Raw genomic sequence first — 9093 nt, forward strand, 5'->3', positions numbered from 1 at the left:
CACTGTGGGGTCATGGGGACACTGGGACACCTTGAGGACACCGGGGACATTTTGGGGACGCTCCCAGTGCTGTCATGGGGACACTGGGGACACCTTGGAGGGTCTTGGGGACATTGGGACACGTTGGGGACATTTTGGGAGCGGCACAGGGACAGCGGATCACTTTGGGGACACCCTGGGGTCACTCTGGGGGTCACTGGGACACCTTGGGGACACTCTGGGGACACCACAGCGGTGGCACAGGGACGTGGGTCACTGCCGGGGTCATTGGGCCGCCTTGAGGACATTTTTGGGTCACTTTGGGGACATTTTGGGTCACTTTGGGGTCTTTGGGGACACTTTGGGGACACTTTGGGGTCGCTCCGCTGCCGCCGCAGTGGGCGGAGCCACACGAACGTCTCCACCAATCAGCAGCGGCCGTGCCGCGGTGGGCGTGGCCACATGGACGAACCAGTCTAAGGGCTGGGGGGGGGGGGGGGGGAGCGCGCGCCGGCGCCAACCAATGACAGCGCGCCGATAGGGGAGCCCTCGCCGCTGATTGGCCCGCGCGCGATCCCGCCGGCGCGGATTGGCCGAGGGAGTCTCGCGAGGTTTCGGCCCCTGCTGGGTGCGCGGGCGGCCCCGTGCTCGGCCTCTTCCGGTGCGGCAGCGGCGGCGGCGAGGTGAGGGCGGGAGCGGGGCCGCGGAAAACGGGGAAAAAACGGCAAAAAACGGGGGAAAAAACGGGGAAAAACGGGCAAAACTGGGCTGGGAGTGACCCCCCCGCGTGTCCCCGCAGATGCCCGGTGTGACGGTGAAGGACGTGAACCAGCAGGAGTTCGTGAGGGCGCTGGCGGCCTTCCTCAAAAAGTGAGGGGGGGACCGGGAGGGACCTGGAGGGACCGGGAGGGACCGGGGGGCTCGGGGGGGCTGTGGGGGGATCGGGAGGGACCGGGGGGCTCGGGGGGGCTCACCGGGGGTCGCGGGGCTCCTCGGGCGGTGCCGGTCCCGGTTCCGTTCCTGGTTCTGTTCTTTATTCCCAATTCCCGGCTCCGGTTCTGATTCCCATTCCCGGTTCTGGTTTCCGGTGCCATTCCCGACTCCCGGTTCTGATTCCTGGTTCCCGTTCCCAATTCCCTATACCGGTGCCCGTTTCTGTTCCCATTCCCGGGGCCATTTCCAGTTCCATCGCCGGTGCCAGTTCCGTTTCCCGTCCTGGTTCCGTTCCCAATTCCCGGTTTTGGTGCCAATTCCCATTCCCGGTACCGATTCTGACCCACTTCTAGATCAGGGCAGCTGAAGGTTCCCGAGTGGGCCGGCACGGTGAAGCTGCCCATTCCCGGTTCCATTCCTGGTTCCATGTCCCATTCCCGGTTCCCTGCTCCCGGTACCGGTTCTGTCCCGGTTCTGAGCCGGTTCTGTCCCGGTTCTGAGCCGGTTCTGTCCCGGTTCTGAGCCGGTTCTGTCCCGGTTCTGAGCCGGTTCTGTCCCGTTCAGGTCGGGCAAGCTGAAGGTTCCCGACTGGGCCGACACGGTGAAGCTGGCCAAGCACAAGGAGCTGGCGCCCTACGATGAGAACTGGTTCTACACGCGGGCAGGTGAGACCGGAACCGGTACCGGAACCGGGGGTACCAAACCCAGGGTGAGAACCGGGACCGGTACCAGAGCCAGGGGCCCAAACCCCCAGGTGAGCCCCGGGCTGGTACCGGTACCGGGGGGGTCTCAAACTCCCAGGTGTTGGTGGTACCGGGGGTCCCGAACCGCCAGGTGAGCCTGGTACCGGTACCGGGGGTGCCAAACCCCCAGGTGAGCCTGGTACCGGTACCGGGGGGTCTCAAACCCCCAGGTGTTCCTGGTACCGGTACCGGGGGTCCCAGACCCTCAGGTGAGCCTGGTACCGGTACCGGGGGTCCCGAACCCCAGGTGTTCCTGGTACCGGTACCGGGGGTCCCAGACCCTCAGGTGTTCCTGGTACTGGTACCAGGGGTCCCAAATCCCCAGGTGAGCCTGGTACCGGTACCGGGGGTCCCGAGCCCCCAGGTGAGCCTGGTACCGGTACCGGGGGTCCCGAACCCCAGGTGAGCCTGGTACCGGTACCGGGGGTCCCAAACCCCCAGGTGAGCCTGGTACCGGTACCGGGGGGTCCCGAGCCCCCAGGTGAGCCTGGTACCGGTACCGGGGGTCCCAAACCCCCAGGTGAGCCTGGTACCGGTACCGGGGGGTCCCGAACCCCAGGTGAGCCTGGTACCGGTACCGGGGGGGTCCCAAACTCTCAGGTGTTCCTGGTACCGGTACCAGGGGTGCCAAACCCCAGGTGAGCCTGGTACCGGTACCGGGGGTCCCAGACCCTCAGGTGAGCCTGGTACCGGTACCGGGGGTCCCAAACCCCCAGGTGAGCCTGGTACCGGTACCGGGGGTCCCGAGCCCCCAGGTGAGCCTGGTACCGGTACCGGGGGTCCCAAACCCTCAGGTGTTCCTGGTACCGGTACCGGGGGGTCCCCAGGTGAAAACCGGGCCAGGACCGGTACCAGGGGGCTCCCATGAACTCCGGGGGTCTCTCACCTGTCTGGGAGGTCCCTCCCATTACCTGGGGGTCTCTCACCTGTCCCAGTGTCCCTCACCTGTGTCACCTGTCCCGGTGTCCCTCACCTGTGTCACCTGTCCCCACAGCCTCCACGGCGCGTCACCTGTACCTGCGGGGCGGGGCGGGCGTGGGCTCCATGGCCAAGGTGTACGGGGGTGTCACCTGTCCCAGGTGTCCCTCACCTGTGTCACCTGTGTCACCTGTCCCAGTGTCCCTCACCTGTGTCACCTGTCCCAGTGTCCCTCACCTGTGTCACCTGTCCCCAGTGTTCCTCACCTGTGTCACCTGTCCCAGTGTCCCTCACCTGTGTCACCCGTGTCACCTGTGTCACCTGTCCCCACAGCCTCCACGGCGCGTCACCTGTACCTGCGGGGCGGGGCGGGCGTGGGCTCCATGGCCAAGGTGTACGGGGGCCGCCAGCGCCGCGGGGTCCGGCCCAGCCACTTCAGCCGCGGCTCCGGCGCCGTGGCCAGGAGGGTCCTGCAGGCCCTGGAGGCGCTCAAGGTGGTGGAGAAGGACCAGGACGGGTCAGTTTGGGGAGAAAAACGGCGATTTTGGGGGTTCGGGGGAAAAAAAAAACGGGGGTTTGGGGGTGAAAAATAGGGATTTGGGGTGAAAAATGGGGATTTTGGGGTCAAAAACGGGGATTTTGGGGGAGCTGCAGGGCCTGGAGGGGCTCAAGGTGGTGGAGAAGGACTAGGACGGGTCAGTTTGGGGAGAAAAACGGCGATTTTGGGGGTTGGGGGAAAAAAAAACGGGGGTTTGGGGATGAAAAATGGTGATTTTGGAGTGAGAAAAATTGTGATTTTGGGGGTGTAAAATGGGGATTTTGGGAGGAAAAATGGGGATTTTTGGGGTGGTGGAGAAGGACCAGGATGGGTCAGTTTGGGGAGAAAAACTCAGATTTTGGGGTTTCTGGGGCAGTTTGGGGTGAAAAATGGGGGTTTTGAGGGAAAAAAATTGTGATTTTGGAGTGAGAAATGAGGATTTTGGGGCTGTAAAATGGGGATATTAGGAAGAAAAATGGGGATTTTTGGGGTGGTGGAGAAGGACCAGGATGGGTCAGTTTGGGGAGAAAAATGGGGGTATTAGGGGAAAAAATGGTGATTTTGGGGTGAGAAATGAGGATTTTGGGGTCAAAACCAGGGATTTTGGGGGAGCTACAGGGCCTGGAGGGGCTCAAGGTGGTGGAGAAGGACCAGGACGGGTCAGTTTGGGGAGAAAAATGGGGATTTTGGGGGTTTGGGGAAAAAAAACGGGGGTTTGGGGTGAAAAATGGGGATTTTGGGGGAAAAAATGGTGATTTTGGAGTGAGAAATGAGGATTTTGGGGGTGTAAAATAGGGATTTTGGGAGGAAAAATGGGAATTTTTGGGGTGGTGGAGAAGGACCAGGACGGGTCAGTTTGGGGAGAAAAACTCAGATTTTGGGGTTTCTGGGGCAGTTTGGGGTGAAAAATGGGGGTTTTGGGGGAAAAAATGGTGATTTTGGGGTGAGAAATGAGGATTTTGGGGGTGTAAAATGGGGATTTTGGGAGGAAAAATGGGAATTTTTGGGGTGGTGGAGAAGGACCAGGATGGGTCAGTTTGGGGTGAAGAAATAAAATTTTGGGGTATTAGGGGAAAAAAAATAGGGGTTTTGGGGTGAAAAATGGGGATTTTGGCGTGAAAAACAGAGATTTTTGGGGTTTTGGGAAAAAAAATCGTGATTATTGGGTGAAAAGTGGGGATTTTGGGGGTGAAAAATGGGAATTTGGGCTTACCAGTTTGTGTTTTAATTGTAATAAGTAACCCCATTTTTTACTTTTTTTCCCCATTTTTTACTTTTTTTCCCCATTTTTCCCCACCCAGGGGTCGGAAGTTGACTCCTCAGGGGCAGCGGGACCTGGATCGCATCGCTGGGCAGGTGAGCCCGGGAATTTCCAGAATTTTCCCTCAAATTTGGCTGAATTTGGGCAATTTTAACCAATTTCCCCTCAAATTTGGGTTATTTTAACCAATTTCCCCATTTTTTTTCTCTTCCAGGTTGCTGCTGCCAGCAAGAAGCACTGAGGGAGCCAATAAATCATTTCACCCCCAAACTCCAGTGTGTTTTTGAGGAAAAATCGCCCAAATTTGGTTAAATCACCCCAAAATAGCACCTGATAACCTAAGGGGGGGGGTGATGAAATGGGGGAGAAATTCTGAAGTTTTGGTGAAAAAATTTGTAGCGAAAGAGGAGAAAATTGCAAAAAACTGCAGCCAAAAGTGCAAACAATTTTCAAAAGCTGCCCCAAAACTCCCAATTTAGGGATCCCAAAATGAAAGAAAATATCCCAAAATAGTAGGAAAATTTTTAAAAGGGTGACAATGCCCTTAAATTTTAAAAAAAGTTCCTCATTAGTATAAAATTCCAAAATAGATTGCGATTTTTAGTTTGAAATTAGAAGGTTTAGCTCAAACTGGGATATTGTCAGGGATGGCATTCCTGCAGTTGAAAAATAAGTTTATTAAACCCAAAAATTCGTTATTTTTGGGGTAGTTTTGGTTCCTGATATCCCCAGCCCCCAACTGCAGCAACTTTTGGAGGAGGTAAGTGGAAGAAAAAGCAACTTTTGTGCCAAAATGTCAATTTTTGGCAGCACCTGATGGGTTTTATGGGTGAAAACAGATTTGGAAAAGGGGACTGTGGGGGATTTTTAGACATATTTGTGTTTCATGTGGGAGTTTTGGGTGTAAATCACCTAAAATTGGTGTTTATTCCACTTACCCTCATTCTGTCCTTGCTATGCTGCCATCGCTGTCCTGGGAGACTCCAGGGTTGTAAAATTTAATCAATTCCCCTTTTTCCCCTTAATTTTACCTCATGAAATGTACTTTTACTGCAGAGAACTTTTTTCCCCTCTCAGAAAATCAGGGTTTTCCCCAGAATGCTGTGATTTTTACCACAAAATCAGAATTTGGCCTGAAAAATCCTTTCTCTCCATAAAAAAGGAGAGGTTTGCTTCAGAAGATTATGGTTCTCCATAAAAAAAACACCTTCTGACCCCAAAACGGATTTTTACCTCAGAAATTCAAAATTTGGAGTGAAAAATATTTTCCTTTGGTAAAAAAGAGAGGTTTGCCTCAGAAGATGATGGTTCTCCATAAAAAAATACCTTCTGGCCCCAAAACCGATGAATTTTACCTCAGAAATCGAACTTTTTACCTCAGAAATCCAAGTTTTTACCTTACAAAAAGATTTTTCCCCTCACGGAGCCGCGGCTCCCCTCAGGGACTGCGGCGAGGGGGCGGGGCCAAGGGGGAAATGCCGGGCTCTGATTGGTCGCTGCGGTGGGAGGGGGCGTGGCCGCGCTAAAGGGCGGGAAAGGCGCTGAGGGAGGCGCCGCCATTTTGTCCACGGCGCCTCAGGGGAAGGCGGCGGCATCGGCGGCTCCAGGCCCGGTTTTGACGGGTAAATCCCCGTTCCTAAAGCCGCTTTTTTCCGCTTTGACACATCGGTGAAGATCGCCGCTACGTGCTCCGGGTCTTGTGGCAGCGGTTTGAGCACGCCCCGGGTGGGTTTGCCCTCAGGATGTGGGGCGCACCTGTGGTGGTGGGTGACTCCGGGCTGAGCCTCCCAGAGGTGTAACCACCCCTCACAAAGGTGTCACCGCCCTTCCCAAAGGTGTCACCACCCTCACAAAGGTGTCACCACCTTCCACCCAAGCCTGGGGCTGCGGCTGGGCCGGTTCTGCCGCTCCCGCCCTGTTCCCTCAGCCGGGATCCCCTCAGGGAAAAGGGCGCGTTCATCGTCCTCATCCTATTCTACGATTCTTCCACCAAAGAGCTTTAGGAAGGACTCAACTCATCCCCCACCACGGGATTTCGGGATAAAAATGCTGAAATTGGGGGTGGAGTGGTGCTGGTTTTGTGGCTTGGCCCCAACACCTCAATCGCCGTGTCCCCCAAACCTTTGGGTTTAACCCCATTTTGGCCCTGTTTAACCCCAATTTATTCCCGTTTAGTCCAAATTTAGTCCCGTTTAGCCCGTTTGACCATATTTATCCCTTATTTGGCCCTGTTTAGCCCAAATTTGTTCTCGTTTAGCACCAATTTGGCCCTGTTTAGCCTCTTTTTTCCCACTTCATCCCTACTGTAACTCCTTTATCCCCATTTCATCCCCTTTTACCCCTCTTTTTCCCATTTTACCCCCCTTTTTCCGCATTTTCTCACCCTTTTCCCCCATTCCCTCTGTCCAAGCTCCTCTTGGGAGGTCCCAGCGTGGCCCCAGATCCCCTCAGGGCCCCCCCAAATCCACCTCAAACCCCTCCGGGATCCCCCCCAGGACCCCCCAACCCTCCCTAAAACCCCCTCACGACCCCCCCCAAATCCCCTCAGGGCCCCCCCAAAATCCACCTCAAACCCCTCTGGGATCCCCCCAACCCTCCCTAAAACCCCCTCAGGACCCCCCCAAATCCACCTCAAACCCCTCCAGGATCCCCCCCAGGACCCCCCAACCCTCCCTAAAACCCCCTCACGACCCCCCCAAATCCCCTCAGGGCCCCCCCAAATCCACCTCAAACCCCTCCGGGATCCCCCCCAGGACCCCCCAACCCTCCCTAAAACCCCCTCAGGACCCCCCACAAATCCCTTCAGGACCCCCCCAAATCCACCTCAAACCCCTCCGGGATCCCCCCCAGGACCCCCCAACAACCCCCTCATGACCCCCCCAAATCCCCTCAGGACCCCCCCAAATCCACCTCAAACCCCTCCAGGATCCCCCCCAGGACCCCCCAACAACCCCCTCATGACCCCCCCAAATCCCCTCAGGGCCCCCCCAAATCCACCTCAAACCCCTCCGGGATCCCCCCCCAGGACCCCCCAACCCTCCCTAAAACCCCCTCACGACCCCCCCAAATCCCCTCAGGACCCCCCAAGACCCCTCCAGAACCCGCCGAAAACACCCCCAGGACCCCCCCAAAGCCCCCAGGACCCCCCAAAATGCCCCCGAAACCCCCTGGGACCCCCCCAAAATTGACCATGGACCCCCCCAGTGCCCCCCCCCGGCCCTGAATGGCCGCGCTGTTCCCGCTCTGAGCCGCCTTTGTTCCCCCCCCCCCCCGGTTGCCATGGCAACTGTCAAACTGTCACCAACCCCCCCCCCCACCCCCCCGCGGTGTCACCGCGCCAGCACCGGGGGGGGACAGGGAGGTTTTGGGGGATCCCGGGCAAATTTTGGGGTCTCAGTTCAAATTTTGGGGGTCCCAGTTCTATTTTGGGGAGTCCCGGGTCAAATCTCGGGGGGTCCCGGGTCAAATTTGGGGGCTCCAGGGTCAAATTTTGAGGGTCGCAGTTCAAATTTTGGGGGTCCCAGTTCTATGTTGGGGGGTCCCGTGTCAAATTTGGGGGGGTCCAGGGTCAAATCTGGGGGGTCCCGGGTCAAATTTGGGGGGTCCCGGGTCAAATCTGGGGGGATCCCGGGCAAATTTTGGGGGCTCAGTTCAAATTTTGGGGGTCCCAGTTCGATTTTGGGGAGTCCCGGGTCAAATCTGGGGGGGTCCCGGGTCAAATTTGGGGGCTCCAGGGTCAAATTTTGAGGGTCGCAGTTCAAATTTTGGGGGGTCCCAGTTCGATTTTGGGGGGTCCCGGGTCAAATTTGGGGGGGTCCCGGGTCAAATCTGGGGGGTCCCGGGTCAAATCTGGGGGGGTCCCGGGTCAAATTTGGGGGCTCCAGGGTCAAATTTTGAGGGTCGCAGTTCAAATTTTGGGGGTCCCAGTTCGATTTTGGGGGGTCCCGGGTCAAATCTGGGGGGGTCCCGGGTCAAATTTGGGGGGTCCAGGGTCAAATTTGGGGCCTCTCAGTTCAAATTTTGGGGGTCCCAGTTCGATTTTGGGGGGTCCCGGGTCAAATTTGGGGCGTCTGATCCCACTTTGGGGTCCCCGATTTCCAATCTGGGGGTCCCCAGTTCCCCATTCAGGGGTCTCAAATCCTCCCCCAGACCCCTCTAAATCCCCCCAAATTCGCCCCCAAATCCCCCCAGACCCCCTAAATCCCCCCAATTCCCCCTCAATCCCCCCAAATCCCCCCCGAATCACCCCAGACCCCCCCAAATCCCACCCCCAAATTCCCTCAATCCCCCCAAATCCACCCCCGAATCACCCCAGACCCCCCCAAATCCCACCCCCAAATTCCCCGCAAATCTCCCCCAACCCCCCAAACCCACCCAAAATCCCCCCGACCCCCCAAATTCCCCCCGACCCCCCAAATTCCCCCAAATCCCCCTCAATCCCCCCAAATCCACCCCCGAATCCCCCCAGACCCCCCAAATCCCACCCCCAAATTCCCCCAAATCCCCCGCAAATCTCCCCCAAACCCTCCAAAAACCCCCCCAGACCCCTCTAAATCCCCCCAAATTCGCCCCCAAATCCCCCCAGACCCCCTAAATCTCCCCAATTCCCCCTCAATCCCCCCAAATCCACCCCCGAATCACCCCAGACCCCCCAAATCCCACCCCCAAATTCCCCCAATTCCCCCTCAATCCCCTCAAATCCACCCCCGAATCACCCCAGA

At 57.4% G+C, this 9093-nt stretch overlaps 1 protein-coding gene across 1 annotated transcript; it reads left to right on the plus strand.

Annotated features, from left to right (window-relative positions):
• The first annotated feature begins 618 nt into the window (after positions 1-618).
• Positions 619-4642, plus strand: RPS19 (ribosomal protein S19). Its single transcript, XM_058823169.1, has 6 exons — positions 619-662; positions 779-849; positions 1477-1577; positions 2907-3090; positions 4413-4467; positions 4587-4642. Exons 2-6 carry the CDS (start codon positions 779-781, stop codon positions 4611-4613), a joined length of 438 nt encoding a protein of 145 aa, XP_058679152.1. The 5' UTR covers positions 619-662; the 3' UTR covers positions 4614-4642.
• Positions 4643-9093: the final 4451 nt, after the last annotated feature.

Source organism: Ammospiza caudacuta, chromosome 38 (assembly GCF_027887145.1).
Source record: "Ammospiza caudacuta isolate bAmmCau1 chromosome 38, bAmmCau1.pri, whole genome shotgun sequence".
Lineage (NCBI taxonomy): Eukaryota > Metazoa > Chordata > Aves > Passeriformes > Passerellidae > Ammospiza > Ammospiza caudacuta.

Coding starts and splice junctions, on each gene's coding strand:
- RPS19 (XM_058823169.1), top strand. CDS start 779: ATGCCCGGTGTGACGGTGAAGGACGTGAACCAGCAGGAGTTCGTGAGG. Junction 1,578..2,906: donor CTGGTTCTACACGCGGGCAG/GTGAGACCGGAA, acceptor CTGTCCCCACAG/CCTCCACGGCGCGTCACCTG. Junction 3,091..4,412: donor GTGGAGAAGGACCAGGACGG/GTCAGTTTGGGG, acceptor TTCCCCACCCAG/GGGTCGGAAGTTGACTCCTC.